We start from the raw sequence: 19098 nt of genomic DNA, 5'->3' as shown, positions 1-19098 counted from the left end.
AATTGTTATATACAGTTTTAAAACGTGTGTTTGGTTTGTGTACAATTATACCGTCTGCGAATAGAGTGAGATGTCAAGGCATTCGTTCAGTTGCGACTCATGATACTTTGACAGTACTAAGTTTATATATACTAGCAGCTATGATTGTATAAAGTATCCAATATTATTCAAAACATTAACGATCATGGTTATGGGTGCATGTTACACCACGATGCATTAAAAAAAATCCGTAGCCAGCAAACTATTATATTACTATAATCAACTAACCAAAATTTACAGATCACTGCCATGTAATGCTTTCAAGTAGAATGTGGCACGGTTGCCTGTTTAGTTAAAGCTGTCAGCAACAATTATGTATAAACAACTTAACCATTCTTATTTTTAATGACATTAGCATGCTTATATGTTTATATGGCTGATTTTGCGTTTTTTTTTATTAATCAATGTGAATGTTTCTTTGCAAATAAACGCTCAATATTTATTTATTTCAATGGTCCTATAGCTCAATCCATAATTTTTAGGATAACAATGTGATTTAATTTTGGATAATTCCTCTAACATCTAGTTGCATTATTTTATTTTGTCTGTTAAATGAAAAGCAGTCGAACTGGTGCCTAGCTAATGCTCAGGAATTTTTCAGTCGACTTTCTAATAGAATGAATTATTGAATTCTGTTATCAGCCCATTAACATCAAATTTTAATTAAAAAACAGTCACATTTTTTATGCCGATATTCGGCGGGAGGCGGTACAAGGCGGAAACCGACAAGCATATGTGAACCTAACATCCAAGCAGTTATTATATAACAGGGGGTCAAACATAATGGTTATTGAATACTAATTTGTTATTACATAGTTCTTAACACGTTTCTTGTTAATTAAGTTCATCTATATTAAAGATTATTTCTACTTTGAAAATATGTAAATGTTAAACAAAAGTTTTTTGTTAATATTTCAGTTAATTTCCTGACAAACACATTTTAATTAATTTTTGCGTGCTATAAACACTAGTTTAGTTTTAATTACATTACAGTTAAATTAACTGAAAAGTTCATTAGTTAACTACTTACATTCATAATAATGAGCGTAGGTAATCATTGCAATCATTGTAAATGAAAATTATGTCAATATAATATTTTCCGAATTTTCTTATATAGAGTTCCTTAATGGGGCATGTAATATGCATATAATTAGAGCACATGATTGCAAGCCTAAATTGTATAATATATCCAATACTGCAAGTCGAAATGATAACTAACTTTTTAGAAGTCGTTTGAGGGTATTTTATTTTTTAACACTTCGTTACATTACAGTATAAAAAATTGAACACAATTAAATGAAAAGGAGGGCAACTGGCGGCCTTCTCGCTTTCAAGCGATCTCTTCCAGGCAACCACTATGAGAAAAGATAAAAATTTATTAAACTACATAAGAAAAATTGCAAAAATACATATTACATACATATATTAAGAAGAAACTAAACAGGAACAAAAAATAAACAAAACTGATAATGGATACGTAAAAAACAAAAAGTTTAAAGACACACGAATCACAAAAATCTTAATCTAGATCAGTCTCACGCCAGTAGTTAGTACGAAAGGTGTGGACAGGTAAGGTGTACATAAGATTTAATTTTAAATGAGAAATCAAACATATCCAGACTACATATGAAATACATACATTATCAATAGTTTAATTTTAAAGACATAAACGACCGCACGAATGCACTTTTTAAAACTTAAATATTTCTGGTTAATATCGACTGACCCAGTACAAGAGAAATACATTTTTAAAGTGTTTATTTTGATAGCTTTTAAGACTATTTTGTCGCGTAAATTCGGAATCTGTTGAAAGACAATATGCTGTGTTTGGCAAATGTAAGTGGATCATCTTCAACTAAACACAAATAAATCATATTACACATAATTGATTACGTTCGCCACTAATGGAATGTGTCATTGTATATTGGGTCAAGCGTATGCAGCAAGTAATACGAATATTTAGATAAACATATACATAAGATAGAGCACGACTGGGAGGTTCTAACGCCGAAAAATGGTACTTCTACTAACGTTAGTTCTACTAAAAACAAGTTAATTAAACAAATAAAGAGTCAAGGTACTTAATTTAAAATTCACTTAGAATTCACCTAGAATTTTATTATTGAATTATACCAGCCTACGTGACGCCCAAAATGGCATCATCGGAACCCATAGACACCCAGTTTAGTGGGTGAATGCCGGTGCGAGTATCTTGGTATTTTAAACAGTTAGTAGTCGTATCAGGGAATCGTTTCCCAAAAGAAAGTGTCTTATTTCTAATCGCTAGTTCTTGTGTGGTAAAGAGTGGAAAAGTTGTAATATTTTTTTAAATTTTGGTCCCACCGAAGCAGTAGGCCCCAAATCACCAGTCAGTATATTTGGCGCTATACACACTAGAATAAGCTATAAATCTTGACCTTTATCCTTGTACCTTTACATTGTAAGGCATAAATACAACCTTTAGTCCATGGCTACGATAATTCTTGAACAAACCGCAATAGGCGGGTGAAAGTACTTTTTATTTGAACAGGTGACGGCAAAGTGTTTTACAAATATTAAGTAACATATTTACAAATTACTTTAAACTTAGTCTAGACGATATAAGAATTACGATTAAAATGATTGGTTTTTGCTTAAGTACAACATCGTTAAGATACTAAAACGGAATTAAAATTGGTATATATATATACATATATATAACTATATATAGTCAAGAGGAACAAAACAGACCCAGTCGTGGCACGTTAAACTTTTTTTTTAACATTTGATAAATATCTTATTTTTTATTTTATTACTTTATTACATTAGATGATTAAATATCAATATGTTCCAAAAACAGGATTTAATACAAATATTTCAATGCAGTAGTTCTGTAGGAACAGATTATATTTAAGATAAAAAATTAACTGCTTTTTAAGGTGCTAACTAAACGTTAAATTTTACACGGATTTTAGATATTCATAATTAACACCTCTTTTGTATAAATACGACTTTCTTTTATGTTGGATTACCGTTTTAAAGGTCATTGTCTGTGAAAAAAAACGTTATCTACGTTTTTAGAACATATACATCGTATCCGCCTAACTCTATAAATGTAATTGTTTCGTAAAACGATGTGATAGTTTCTCCGTCTTTATTTAGTTTTAGTTTTCAGCGTTCTGTACCTAACCCAAAACTGTAATCGGGAATAAACTAAGCCCAGGTTTCTTAACCACAACCCCACATTGGTTTACGGATATTAAAATTCAAGGTTCAAATCGTAAAATTTAACAAAAGGTTAAACCAGTTTTACGAAAACAATAAATAAAGAAATTTGTTCCCAAATATAACATTGATAATGATTATTAGTTCGAATAATAGTTTAATTATATATTTAATAAAAAAAATCATAGGTTTAAGAATAATTAATAGTAATAATGATATGGTTAATAGTTTTGTATATATGTATATGTTCTTTTGTATATGTTCATACAAAAGATCGACCGTGAAATTGCACGTTCATTAAATATTTATCTAACCTTAAGGCTCACTTAGGAATGTATCCATCTATTTGTATTTCAGTTTATATTAACAATAGTTTGACTTATGTCCAACATCAGCAACATTGCGACTGATATATTCGCTAGTTACAATTGCTTTCCTAAAATGTTTTATATTTATTTACGACACCTAGTAATAGACCAGGGTCGATAATTTTTGAAACCAAAAAAAAATAAAAAAAGGATGAAAACCATTAGAAAAGGAGGAGAATATTATAAGATTGAAAGGTAAATTATTTAAAGCCCATCTGAGGTCGGGAAGGGGAAGGGGGTGAGTTTTTAAGGGTCAAAAACGGTTTATTACGATTTTCGGCAAATTAGGTCTACCCTGGTCGATAAAGGGTTTTTCCTAGTCGTTGGCTTTGTAGATAGATTCACAGACATACATCCGAAAGGGCGGAAAAGTTTCAAAATTTTCCGATTTGTAGTATTGATGAATAATTATGTTCGTATACAGTCGAGTCGCTAAAATGTTAAGAAAACATTGGAGGCAAATTTTCCTCAGGCCTTGAGGAATCAAGTCGTAAATGCATATTGCACGGTGACCAAGTCCGTTACCATATCGCAGTACCAGTTGCATGGCCGTTGACCCTTCTGGTATTGACATATTCCTATAGTTTCTCACGTCTAGCCCCCGCAAACATGATTATGGCGTGTGCTTTTAGTGCGACGTACGTCAACTACATGCGTTTTCAATACACATTCTAACAGCCAACTACAAGAATTTACTACATTTGTATAAGTTTACACATCGATATATATGTTTAACTTGTCGCAATTAACGTCGCAAATATTAGTAAAATATACATTATTAATTTACTAAGGCTTGCATTTTGTTAAGATTCATACAAGATTTGGAATTGATAAGGAGTTGAACTAAGCTTTGAGGGTGGGTTTCAGAAACCAGATTTAGCGCGAAGTATGACAATATCTCGTCTCTGAATATTTCCTAACATCTGATTTCAGATGGCACTTTGAAAAGTCAAAAATGGCGGGCCGAGTCGTTTTCTATTTAATTAGGATTGCTAAATATTTTTGTCGCACGAGATTTTTGCAGTTTTCTATAAAGAAATATGCGTAAGGCAAACTGGCATCTAAGTAAGACTTTAAAGTGGCAAAAAATTACGCGTAGTATTCAGTTACGCTAAATATATTAATTACTTTTCAGATTTCTGAATGTTGTTAAATATTTTATAGAATGAAGTTTCTAAGAAAATTATTTTTATTGCGTACTAAGAAACACGTAAAGCGCACATTATCATGAAGACGTGACACGCTGACATTTAGTCTTCAAGATTACTCTTGCTTAGATCGATGACGTAAACGAATTTTAAATAGTTTAATACAAAACATAATAATAATTGTTAAATCGAAAATAATGATGACACAGCAACTTTTCAACATTTTTAACATATAGCATTTTTTTTATAATTAGATATATTCGCTTTAGCGGTATCGGTCACCACCCGGCCGGTCGGCCACCAAGTGCTCAGGGAAATAGACAATGTAATGGTCATTCGAAATGACGAACTCCATTGGGACCTTGACGTGGATGACGTCAAGACACTCCACCAACACGAATGTCGAGGCAATTCAACTTCTTGACTGCACGGCTCATGAGAAGATTGAGAAGAACAAAACCATTCGAATTATTGCGAGCGCACGTTAGTCTTAAGTGCTAAACAATTGAAAAATATAGCCCTCTAGCATCGAGAGTGTCCATGGGCGGCGGTATCATTTAACATTAGGTGAGCCTCCTGCCCGATTGCCCCCTGTTCTATAAAAAAAAACCCAAAATCAGAGTCCCTTTAATAGAGATTATAAGTATTCTTTAATAACCTTTTTAGTAAATAATATGTTTAATTAATAATTATTAAGATTAAATACTTACGTTGATCGTTTCCATCTGATCGCGCCATGACGGTGCCGTTGGGGAAAACGTTGACATACATATGCGAACACTTGCTGTACAGCCGAACGGAACGGACCATCGACGGCACAGCGCCAGAGATCATCACCTGAAAAACATTATATGTAAAGCTAGTGCCTTGCGTAGAGCCGCCCTAGGTTATCTTATATTTCTAAGATGTGTACGTTAGCCAATAAATTTACCTCTGTAATTGATCACCCACAGTAACGCAATGTTTTCAACATATTTATGAGCCACTGTTATATTCAGGTATTTTTCGTTTAAGTATATAATTTATCATTTTATTAATTAATTTAACCACTGTGATTGAGTTACCCACAGTTAGGCGTCTTCAAAATTTTGCATTAATAATTATTACCACTTATATTTACGGTTATACTCAAATATTTTCAGTTTAACTTTATTAAGTACAATGTATACTGTTACTGTCTGTAAAGGCGTATAATGCATTTTGTTTTTATTTGTTTCTAGATGTCAGATTTAATAATAGTGCCAGACCTTTATTGTAATAAATTAGATAAGTATTGCTAAGTATTTGCATAAAAAATTTAATGTTTTATTAATCTCTCAAAGTATCTCTCAAATTATTTATTTCATATACCATGCAAAAAGGCTCATTATTTTACGTATTTAATTTAGTAAAATAAAATTATAGAAACCAACATCATAGTTACAACATATTCATATGAAACGATTTACTACATTTTTGCAGACTAATTATACATACGATAGATAGATTAATTTGATTATAGAAATTAAACAAAGAGACATGGTATGTGTGTGGCCTCCTACTAATACAGTTCAATTTAAATTAGTTTCCTTATAACACTTTCACTGCAACTTATGGCGCCAACGCAGACGACACCTCATTACGGAGATGTTGATCTATCCCAGCTTCGTGAGCCCGCGAGTGCCTTAAATATAACAGACTCTAGATTATTTTGAGAAACTTTTGCGAGCGCCTAGTTTTTTGTTATTTTCTTTAACCATATTATATTCAGTTTTAACGTGTTGTTCTTGCACTGAAGGTGGTTTAATGGCTGTTATATTGCATTGTACGAGTACAAATTATCCTTGAATATTAATTTTATTTTGTTTGTTTGACTGAGGAACAAAAATTGATCACAAGTTCTCCGTCCATCGAAGCCTAAACGAGTACACTTAATAACAAAACTTAATTTAAATATTCATCTTAAAATTTGTCGTTATTTCGCACGATTAGGTTAACAGACTTCTTTGCCAATATACGTATTATACCTAACACGATATTTCGAGTGTATGTTGGCCATCGTAGTCAGCGAAGGTGCTATATCAAGTTTCCGGATAACTGTTTGATATTATAATTAGAATATTTTTCTAGAGAGCTCGCGAGTGCGTTGTTGGCTTTTTATAAAAAACGTCTTTCCTCGCAGGACCGTAAGTCATAATTGTCGTTCTCGTATTAACGACATCTATCGCCAAGAAGTTTGTGTTATCAACTATCTGATCGCTATGTCAATATGTTTATACAATTACATAAACCTAATCGAAAAAATAAGTATGTATGCTATAATAAGGAAACAATCGATCGTTTTAATGGGTCAACCACGCTAATCCTAACCAGGGGTTCATATCGAAGGTTTTGAGAAAATTTAGTTCTATAATCTAGTCTATAAAGTTCTATTTCCATTGCAATTTTGCCGGTTACTTGTTCCCTTATGATTATACACTGGGTGTCATGTTCAGGTGGAAAGCGCTACGCCGCTGTCGGTGTTCAGACATATTGAATTTCACGGGTACTTTTTAAGCTTTATTTTCTATTTAAGTCACCTGCTAACGTAAGGAAAATACGATTTGTAATATGACGAACTAATTTGTTATACCTAAAGGGACCTATTAATTTTAGTTATTATATTTTAGTTATTATATTTTTAGGTTAGTTATATTTTCTGTTACATTAATTTAATGCTGTAGCATTACTTTATATAGGTTTGTGACAAATCAAGTATTTAAAATTAAATATAAAATTACTATAAACTTAGTCAAAGAGACAAGGTAAAATATTATTCTGCTATTCAAGTCATGTCTTAAATACGAGCGAATGTTAATGCCAATTTTTCTACGGATTTTTGTGATATTCTAACAGAATAACCCCTCTACAAAGATTAAAAATATATATAAACTTTTTACATTGAAGATAAAGAGTAAATATGAGAATAATATTGCTATTGTCAGTATACCACATAAATCTTAGGTGCAAAAGCGTCGCCACTGTTCAAAGTCATGAATAGTATCTGAATAAGTAAATAAACTGTTTAAATTATGTATATAAACATAAGACAAATATATAACATTAGTTAATACAGTACACACAGTAATTATTGTCGTTATTATATGGATAAATGAAAACCAGAAGTTTGCAGTCTAGAAAAAAAGATTAGTATTTTATATAACCTTTTTGGTAAATAAATTAAAATAGTCACAAATAAATTCAAATTGTGTCTCAGATTGTCGTATAGATATATATCTCACTGTCAGATATCCTGGAGTGAGATCTCTAATTATCCAACTGTCATTGTGGAAGATCCAACAAGTACAAAACGAATATCTAAGGAATACTTTAAGTTCAACATCATCTGTATTGGAAAATTTATTTTCAAGAAAAAAGACTACTACTTCAATAATAACCGACATTTTTAAAGCTATCTGGCGTCGCAAGTCTCTGATGAAAGCTCGTTTGGTTCCTGTTGTAAAACATTAAATTTCGCATATACAAAGTCGCATGTATAAACAAGTATATAACATCCTATTGATTTAAATAATGAACTATGTTAATTTTATCCATCAACTTAGCATCGCTTCACGACTCTTTCATAATCTTCATACATTGTTGCAGATCTCTATAAATATTTGTATGTATGTAGATTTTTTGTGTGAATTCTTTCTAAACTTCCAGAGTCCGGTATTATCTACAATAAAATAAAAAAATATTTAGACAACCCATGTTAAGCAACAATTAATAATAAGCGTGAATCTCCTTTCCTTGCTATGACAAGAATTGTGTATTATTATATATATATACATGGTTAAAAAGCACCACGATTTCCCAAATTCCGTCTCTAAAAACCATGGATTTCAGGAACCTCTCAATGGAATTCTTTTTACTTGGGTACAGTAATTGATCACTTGATTCTGGCATTACGCAAACCAATAAACACAGTTATTTTTACTTACTTATTTTACTTTTTGAAATAGTATTTTTCAAAAAAACCTTCCTCTGTTACTCTGGAACACTGTGAAATTATATAAATAGAAGAAATATCGAAATGAATCTAATAGCTTTTTCATTACGTACATACAAATTCTTTATAATATTAGCATAGTTTTTGAGAGATGAACATTTTCCTGACCTACTTTTAAACAAAGTGATTAACCATTGAAAACAGGTAAGCTCCGAAAGTCAGGTCAACTGTTAGTTATTAAAATAGGATAACCTCAATTTGGCCTTTCAGTTAAGCCGGCAATTACCTTTTAATTGAGTACTAGCGATTTAATGGCTAGAATATATTTATCTGTATTTAAAAACACGGGTCGCGCTCATGTCATTGGGTGTAATAAAATTGTTATTGGATATTTATAATTAACTTCATAAACTAATGCCCAGTTTCTATACGTCTCTAGGTGAGTCTCTGTTTTTTTTTATTCTACACAAATGGTTTAATAATTGGTTTTCTGGAAATATCCACAATAATATAACTACTAGGATAATGTGGAATACGAGTGACAAATTCTATTTCTAGATTATTTTGTCAATTGTCAAGTCATTGGTCTGTCACCAGGTTTTTAGAAGGGTAAACAAGTCTTTGATAGATTTTTTTATAAAACTAACTAATTATAAATGCCAGAGGGCTCGCGAGTGCGTTGCCGGCCTTTTGAATCGCTCTTTTTTTGAAGGACTATTAGTATAATTGGTTCGGAAATACTTCAGTATTTTGATTCTATATGTTCACCGTTTATTAAAAAAAATTGTGCACAGCTTTGAAACCTTGACTTAAGAATTCAGTCGCATAAACACTAAGCTGCTTTATACTGCTTTAGAACTGCTAAATCACGAATATGTTTCCTTATCACTTATATTATGTAATGTTTATTCACTAACTTCGATTATTATCAAGTTTAACCATACGAGTTATCGTTCGACCTGACCGCACGCAGTCAACAGCTCTATTTCAACCAAATCTATCGGAAATTTTCACAGTTCAATAATATAATGCAAAACATTCAGTGCTCAGATATAATATGTATGTTGTCATTAATATACGTACTAAAAAGTAGTTTTCCATCCCTGTTAATAATGTCAACTGATTATTTCTTTTTTATTTTAAGCTTCGAACCCAGACATTTCGGGCTTGTATTAACCACTGAGCTTATAAAATAAATATACACGTAAAACACATTTATTGTATAATACCCGTCAGCAACTTTGAGAAATAAATATTTGCCATGACGTCTACCAAGATTAATTCTCTCTTATCAAATTATTTAATACGATTAGAATGGCCACACACGTATTGATAACTAATAATTCCTGTTGATCAGTCGATGAAGCTAATATTTACTCTAAAGATCCAAATTCCCGCCACAAAATTTCTACACAGCTTACATCCGTTAGAACAAAACACACCAAACAAACTTTAAAAATATTTATTAAGAAATTATTTATTAAAGTAACAGACATCTTTCTATCAAATTTAAAATATTTTTATGTACCTTATCATTGCAACTGAATACTAATTTGATGATACATCTATAATTGAATTTAAATAAAAAGTAAATCTAAATTTAAAAATAATGGGGCAGAAGGCGTTAGGTGATACCACCGCCATGGACCACTCACATTGTCACAAGGCTAGCAAGTGCGGGACCGGCCTTTTAAGATTTGGTACGCTCTCTTCTTGAAGGACCCTCAGTCAAATAGAGTCGGAAATACTAAAGCTGGTTCCATACAGCAGTGGTGCGTGGCAAAAACTGGAGAAACGCTCAGTTGTGGAACGACAGACGTAGAGGTGACACAGATATTAGGTATTTTGTATTCTGCCTCAACTTTCGATAAATAATAGCCCATCTTCAAAAATGATGCCACTGTAGGATCGCACATATTTAGCCGGTATTAGGTTTTTATACAAATTATTAAATGGAAAAATATTAACATTTCCAAGGTATAAATCAAGGTAGAAATCAGTAGAATTTTCCAAATTCCGTCAGAAAAATCCTTGGAGTTCAGGTACCTCTCATTGGAATTCTTCGTGAATATGATAGAATAAACACTAATTATCCAGAGACTGATAAATTCGGTAGGAGGCTGACCAATTTAAAAAACCGATAAACGCCTTCTAGTACCTAATCTGCATTATTAAGCAAAAAATTACTAGCAAAAACTATAATGATTGTAAGTATTACATTTTATCATTTTTTTGTAAAAATCTTAACTATACTTATCATGTATTTTAGAATAGATATATCATAACGTATATTATGCATTATACATGATTAACTTTAATTAATAAATGACCAAATGAAATCATAATCATTTATTTATTGAGGTAACATATCCCCAAATGAAGGGCGTAGGACGTAAGAGAAGAACTGGCAATAACTTTCCGCCACTATTTTTAATCGCCAAATCAGTTTATTCATAATTTTCTTTCCTCTTTCCTCAAAACACAATTATATTTACAGTTATGAACTGACGTCAGTGTTAGTTGATTTTAGCACACTTTTAAGAAATACTTGAAACCACTTAACCATTCATGTTTGCGATTTTTATAGCCTATTATGCTGTAAACGATTTATGCTAATATCCATGTGATATTATAAGTTGTTTAGATATGAAATTATCGTCTTGTACTATATGGGTGGTGTAGAATATTGACAACTAGATAAATTTTAAATTTCGAATAAAGCACTTTGTTTTTCGTGATTTGATATTACTCTTCACTTATAAAACCTATATGGTAATAGTGTCGTACGGCGTTTATTATACATAGACAAGATATAGAATTCGAAAATTTTAAAAAAGTCTGTAAGAAAGGTAAACTTAGTTCCATACAAGTTGTCATTTATATTTTGTTTGTATTTAAACATTATGTAACAAGGTGACACATAGTATCACAAGCACTGATAAAAAAAAAACTGCTCGGGAAAAGTAAAATGCAAAGGAAAAACACGTCCTAAGACAGTCTAATAAAACAAAACATTATTATGGCGGTCGGCCAAATTATTGCCAACAAAACTTCTAACAAATTTACTACATGACAAAATACTTATAGAATCTCAAAATCAAATAGTGTTTATTATAACTACAATATTTCTTACACAAACAAGAAATAAGCGGCAACATTAGATACGACAAACACGATTGGATTAAATTATGAAAATGATCATCATAACATGATCTCCGTATTTAATATGCGCCGGCGCATTCAACGCACTTTTTGCTGATATATTACTTACGGCAATTGCTTGCTGATCTATTCATATATAAACTCTCAGTTTATCAGTATTGATTATATCTTCTGGATTTTATTAACATTTTTCTATGATAATAGAAAACAAGCTTATTGAGAAATATATCCGTTTAGGAAGGCATATATAATAACTATATTTTTCCGATATGTCCCATGTCCCAAGTAAAGAATGGAAACAATCATTCTTTACTTATTTAAGGGAACTCGCGAGTGTGTTGCCAGCCTTTTAAGATTTGGCACGTTCTTGAAAGACCCTTAGTGGAATTGGTTCGAAAATACTTCAGTGGGCAACTGGTTCCACATAGTGGTGGTAAAATAACAGAAACTAACAATTATATATTTTTATCTACCTACCTATATTATTATTAAATATTTACTGAGTACCTAGTAAATAACGAACAAATAATTTAGTTATTGTATGGGAAACACCTAGAAATTGTGTAGACACTTACAATGTAATCACTGTAATATATTCAATATTACCGTGGGTCGTGGTAATCCTTAAATTGAATTTCTTCATCCAGCGTGTCGTGCTTACAGGTAATGGCGCCAAATGATAGGTAACCGGTAGCCCAACGAATATGATAGCTTACATTTTAATATTAAATTAAAACATAATGCGTTCGCTATGAAACGGTGCGTATAGTAATTTTATATTTTGTTACATACAATTATTAAACCCAAGTGTTATATTGCATCTGTTTTAAAAAAAATATTATAGCAAACGTAGTAATACTGCATCGGATTTCTGTGGCTGACGTCATCAAAATTTTATATATGAGGATTCCATTGCTACACATCTGGTATGTAAACATGTGACCTTTATAGTGGAGTTTGCACTATCAAACCACTAAGCCATCACTTAACTTACGTTTGTATATTTTAATTTTATTAATATATATAGAAATAAAAACTTGGCTATCAAAAGAGTGCCGGAGAGTTTATTGCTAGATTTGCGAACTGGCAGTAAATTTAAAATAAGAAGCATTTAATGTATATTTATTAATTTGATGTAAATAATTAAGACTTTAACTTTGACACACGATGCTTTAACGGTGCGTTGCGGCGCTGCACCGCAATTATTTCGAGCTATAGGGCCACACGGGCGTTGCGATGAAGCGATATATTTTACCCCTCCCCGCCTCGTCTCACAGGTAACAAGTCCGGCGTGCTTGCGGTGCGACGCCGCATCGTGTGGCATGGTATAGTAATTTATACGTAGGATTACGTTGCGGCACCGCACCGCATAGTTAACGCATAGTCAGGTCGCGCTCTAATAATAATAATGAAGCCTTTTGTGTTTTTAGTACTTCGCAATAAAGGCTTTAATATATATTTACAAATACTAAATTAATTTATCGAAAGACTCCGAGTATGGCATTTATTTAATTTTTAACAAAATCACACGCTAAAAAGAAGACATAAATTACAAAATTATGACATAAGGGGATTATTTTGTTTATATTGTGCATAATAAGTGGGACTAAGCTTATTAAATTAAGCAATAAAATTAGATTATAAGTCCCCTACTTAATAACTGTCAACGTATGACTAGTAAGTCGCCCCTGCTCTGTGCTAACTAGAACCATCACTATAAAATCATGAAAAACTTTATTGGTAGATGTTTAATCATATTTTGTGAACCCCGCAAAAAAGACTGTCTGTATCTTTTTGTTGCCATAGCTCCAAAACGAATGTGGATGGATATAAAACTGTAAATATACATATACTAATACATGGAGTGTTCCTATACATGATCATCTATTGGGCCTTTTACCTTAGTTATAATTAATTTACAAAGTAGTTTCACTTCTGACATGTGTACTCGGTACGCACGCAAGTTTAATTTTTATATCAGGTTTTCCTTTCCAAATATACAGACATCGGTAACATTTAATATATATATATTTAATAACGTCATATGAATTTTGATTTGGAGTTAAGTCTTATAGTATTAAAAGAATTTCTCAATATTGTTGGATATAAACTGATTTTATACTTTTCCCAAAGGTCATGTTTTATTGGCGAATAAATTTGATGATAAATGGGTGATGATAAACTTTTGACTGTCCAATAACCTCAGGGTCAATGTTTAATAGACAAGTTTGGCCTGGAAATGATTTAACTTCACCAATATTCCCCGGAAACAAATGGAAATGTAACCATTATATATTGCGTGAAACATTAGAAAATGTTAATAATTAATTAAATGTTACAAAATGTATTATAACTATTTTATAAACTGAGTATTTTATTTGGTTGCTTCGTGTTAGTGTCTCAAAGATTTAGAGTTATTCTCAGAATTCGAAATACAACTTTGAATGCCTCAGTGAATCTTTCGCGCATAGTACATGCATAGTGCATTAATAGAAAATAAAATAAAAACTACATCTACGCATAATGACATTGGCTAACGCTATTCGTATACCTATATAATAAAGGTTATACTTACCATCAGGAGGCACAATATCTTTGCAGAGACGGCAAGCTGTGGTAACCTGGAACAAAAAGGAGATATAAATATCAAAGCTATATTATCGTCATAACTTTTTTAGGCACACGTGACACCTGCAACACCTTCAAATTATTAAAAAAAAATTGGTTCTTAAAGTCCTGTATACGATAATGAAACTGTATTGAGTTATGTACCGCTTGTTTCCAAGGTTATGTAAGCGGTACGGATATTGAGAATAACTTTGAAACTGCTTAATGTCAGAATAGGTATTGCTTTTACTATTAAATAAAGATACAATGAAAACCAGCGTGGTACACACGTTCGTTGAATTAAAAACAATATATTAATATACCTATATAAAACTATTAATTATTTTTCTCTAATATAAATAAATCTAAACAATAGTGTATACACTTTTGAGTTTTCGTATTTCTCACTCAGCAGAATTAGGGTTTGTTGTTTTTTTTAGTAAAAGAGTAACCATGGAAACGTATGAATACATTATTTTAAATATATGTTGCCAATTTTAACGTTGTTTTATAATAAATAAAAATAAATTAAATTCTTTTTAAATCGCTAAAGCTATTTAAATACAGATTTATTTGATAGTACAAAGAGCATAATTTATGAGAAAGATTTCGTTTAAAGACTGCAAGGCATTTTAATTATACGAAATGTCTTTAAAACATAGAATGACCTTTGAAATAACCCTCGCTTTATGCGTTCTACAAAGCAATTAAATTTATAAGGGCTGAAACGCGAAGTAAAATTTTCTTGAGGTTTTTCAGCCACTTTAAGTGATTCAAATACTGTAAAACAGACTCGGTTTACAGATTAATTTAACAAGCATTGCTATATATATTAACAATTTTATCAAACATTCTTGATGTAGTAAAAAGAATCAATTTTATCATTAATCATTTATAACCACATTGTCATTGCTATGCGATATAGGTGCAATAAATGATTCCAACAAAAACACAAGTTAGAGATCATGCAATCAACCTCTGTTAATGGCACGATAACATATAATTTAATATATATGTACTGATACACATTGTTTACAAATTGTTTGTATAACACATATTTAGAAAACCGTAATGAATTTATATTAGAATTAAGATGTCCTACCACATTACTCCGTTAAGATGCACAGATAAACAGTGGACCTTAAACAAGTATATCGAATGGATTAAGGAAAAGAAGAAAAGGGCGGAGAGAAGATATATAAACGTTACCAGCTCATGGATATCCAAAGCCATAAATAGAGAATTTTGAAAATTCGGGAGAATGTAACTTGGCAATAAACGGGCCTCAAATCTAGAAATGCAACACTACATAAAATCTATGAATTTTGATGACGTCATTAAGGCTTCTAAAAAGAGGCTAACGCCAGCCAAGTATTGACAAATTAATCATTCATTAAATTGTCTAACCAATACACATTTTAGATATTGTTTAAATATTTTAACAGGCCAGACGTTATTATGTTTTCGGGCGTTTACAAAAAAAATCTTTTTTGTAAATATTATTAAATGATGATAATATTATTCAATATTTTGATTCAAGTTAAGAATAGTTTTAGACGTAACTTTGTGTAAATGAAATAAAAAAAATAATCAATATTTTTTTATGTTTGTTTTAGTTTTCGATTTATTCATTTTCAATTATTATTACTATGTTGGTTAATAATATTTTAAATACAGTGTATCTATGCGTAGGAATTATGTATTATAGACTTTTGTATCTACAATAAGAATTGCGCCAGTCCTCATATAACACACAAATACATTCGGTAAATATTGAATATTTTACTTTGTTTATGAAGAATTTTCTTCATATAATGCCTGATGCTTAGACCGTAAATGGCATCAAATTGAATTAAATTGACACTGGTAAGGTCACGTCACTTACACTAATTGGTGATCAAGATATTATTGATTGCTATTCAATATTCTTCGCTATATAATTACAGATTTCAAAGATTTTCCAAGATTGTTATTAATAATATAACTTAAGTTCTGTTTAAATAGATAATTGAATTTATGATATTCAATATTGAGATTTCGATTCTAAATTATATTAGTATACTTCATAATATTACTTCTTGTTCGTCAAATTCCATTCAATCTTGTCATTTATATTCGAAAATAAAGTCACTATGACACTAGAATTCAAAGTATAAAACAATTTCGCTTATACTGACTTATAAAAGCAATTAAATTGAGTTTATTTTGAAATATTAACAGCTATATTGGTATTGAGTTCTTCATTGAGTTTACATTATTATTATATACATATTTCAATACAAACTTATTTATATATAATGGCCAAAGTTATCTACTTAACGTGATGTTCCGAAAGCGTTATTCCACCAGTTAAAAGTGATTTAATTGATAATATTTATTTAAATTTCTTTACCACAAAGTCAATATTATTATTATGATGAAAGAGTAGATTATTAAAAAATATTAAACTCCAAGAACAAATAATAACTAAGTATTTGATAAGCCAACGACCTGCGACAAGATAGTGCTATTTGCTACTGCGGTATGAATTTTAATTCAATAGTTATAAAAATATTAGATAAAATTATAAAACATTATGTGTCTGCTAATTTTTCAATTAAATAAAACAATTTCTGCATTGTAAAATTGCAGCACGTGTGTTCTTATTTAATAGAGAAAACAAACGAATTAACATTGTACTTAATAACAATTTTAAATTACGAATAAAATATAAAAAAATGTGTGTTTTTATTCTAAATCCCCTAATTTATAAATCGATAATAATTCTTGAATATATATACTGATATTTGTATCTAAAGAAATATAAAAAAAATTAAATAAATTCATATATAAAAATAAATTAAATAAATTTATTTTTATGTCAATTCAGGAAGTTATTTACATACCAACATTGACGTTAATCGGCTAATAAAAGATATGTTATCAACGACTGATATAAATTGAAATTTTCTTGTGGCAAAATAAACGCACTTATAAACGATATTAAGAAAAATAAAAAATTGTTGAACGGCCCTCTGCTAAAGTTTGTGTGAGAACCTGCCGCAGTAGACGTCTCCAATACATATGCAAAATCTATAAAATATAATTGTTTACAGTGCCTACAGTACCATTTCATGTTTTAATCTCAATTTTAGATACAAATTGTATTAATTCGTAACAAAACCAATTCAAAACTAGGGTCTACGCTGATGCTACGAATAACATGCGCAGTTTATTAGTTAATCAATATGTGATCTAGTCTTGTTGGAGTTAAGTCTTGCCCTTATTTAAAAATAATAGCTGTGTGACATGTAGTTGATGTTGTTAAAATCGTTTAATATTTGAATGTTATGATATATTTAGCAGGCAAGTGTGCAGAATTATATATTAAATTCCTCGGCATCATATATATAATGTAATCTACAGTATATGTTACAAGGTATATCAAGCTACATAAGTAGTATTTATTCTCATATATTGGTGAAGATTTCGACTAAGTGGTACCTGAACTGCCAGGTATATAGGATATATAACGTACACTTACGATATAAGCAAAGAAGTATTCAGATATATTAAGGGCGAGTTTCATCAGCATCAGTTCGGTAGTTGTGGATTCATCTACGCATTTGGGGTTAGCTTTAATATACTAATATATGTTACTTAAGTTATATATTTCTGTTAAATTATTTTCGTCGTGCGTTCGAATACGGCTGTACCTACATGAATTTTCTTTCCATGACGCACTTAACATTCGCGAATTCGGTGAAGGAAAACATTTAAAGTCGGCGTGCCTGAGACCTAAATGTCGACATATTGGGTACATCTGATCACCTACTTGCCTATTAAGAAAAAAATCATCACGAAACAGAAATGTTCAACTAGTAGCACTAAGTTTTCAATTATTATTTATGAATTTTCTTAATTTTTATATATGAATTATAAATCGATATGACATACTAACAAAAGAAAATATATTTAACTTTCATACTTTCATGGTAACTACGAAATCGTTTTTCCCCCATAAGAAAATGATGTGCTATGTCGTACTCATTGCGTAAGAATGGCTAATATTGTCCCTCAATGTTATGAAAGTAATTACCAAAATAACGAAATACCGTATAAATGACCGACCTAATAAGAGGTGTAAATAAAAGATATGTGTAATGCATAGGCCTTTTTAATTAAAATCACCCACAGGTTGCATGTGTTCCAGAGATATATTTTCAACGTTTTGATATATCCACTGCCTTTTTTCATAACAAATCAATCATTTGAATTGTGTTAACTAAACTCTACTATCTCATCATCAAATATGTTTATAAACAACTTTAAATAATAAATATTTTAATAAAATTAATTCGATTGGCCAAAGAAACTTTCAACACGTAATATTGAAACCGCACTGTCGGTTTGTAATAAGATAGGAAAAGTAGATATTATTATCATTGTTATATTATCTAAGCAATGTACTAAGAAAGTATTTAAAAATCGAAAACATTGACATTACAATGCATTCGCAACTTATCTGCAGCGTATGCAAGTACGGACCAGAACTTTAATACTACTAACAAATTTATATTTCACCTCAATCCTATCTGTATAAAATAAGGCTCATTTTCGC

General features: G+C 30.6%; 1 protein-coding gene across 3 annotated transcripts in view; it reads right to left on the bottom strand.

Annotated features, from left to right (window-relative positions):
• LOC110992617 overlaps positions 1 to 19098 on the bottom strand; it is a 100018-nt gene that overhangs the window by 20100 nt on the left and 60820 nt on the right. For all 3 annotated transcript variants that reach the window (XM_022258501.2, XM_045629479.1, XM_022258502.2), the window contains 2 exons: positions 14467 to 14512; positions 5470 to 5596 (listed from right to left, as the gene is read on the bottom strand). In XM_022258501.2, coding sequence (XP_022114193.1) covers positions 5470 to 5596; positions 14467 to 14512 — 173 coding nt within the window. The remainder of the gene's footprint in view (positions 1 to 5469; positions 5597 to 14466; positions 14513 to 19098) is intronic.

Source organism: Pieris rapae, chromosome 9 (genome assembly GCF_905147795.1).
Source record: "Pieris rapae chromosome 9, ilPieRapa1.1, whole genome shotgun sequence".
Lineage (NCBI taxonomy): Eukaryota > Metazoa > Arthropoda > Insecta > Lepidoptera > Pieridae > Pieris > Pieris rapae.
Note: the sequence above shows the minus strand (reverse complement) of the source record. Positions and strands in the feature narration are given on the sequence as shown.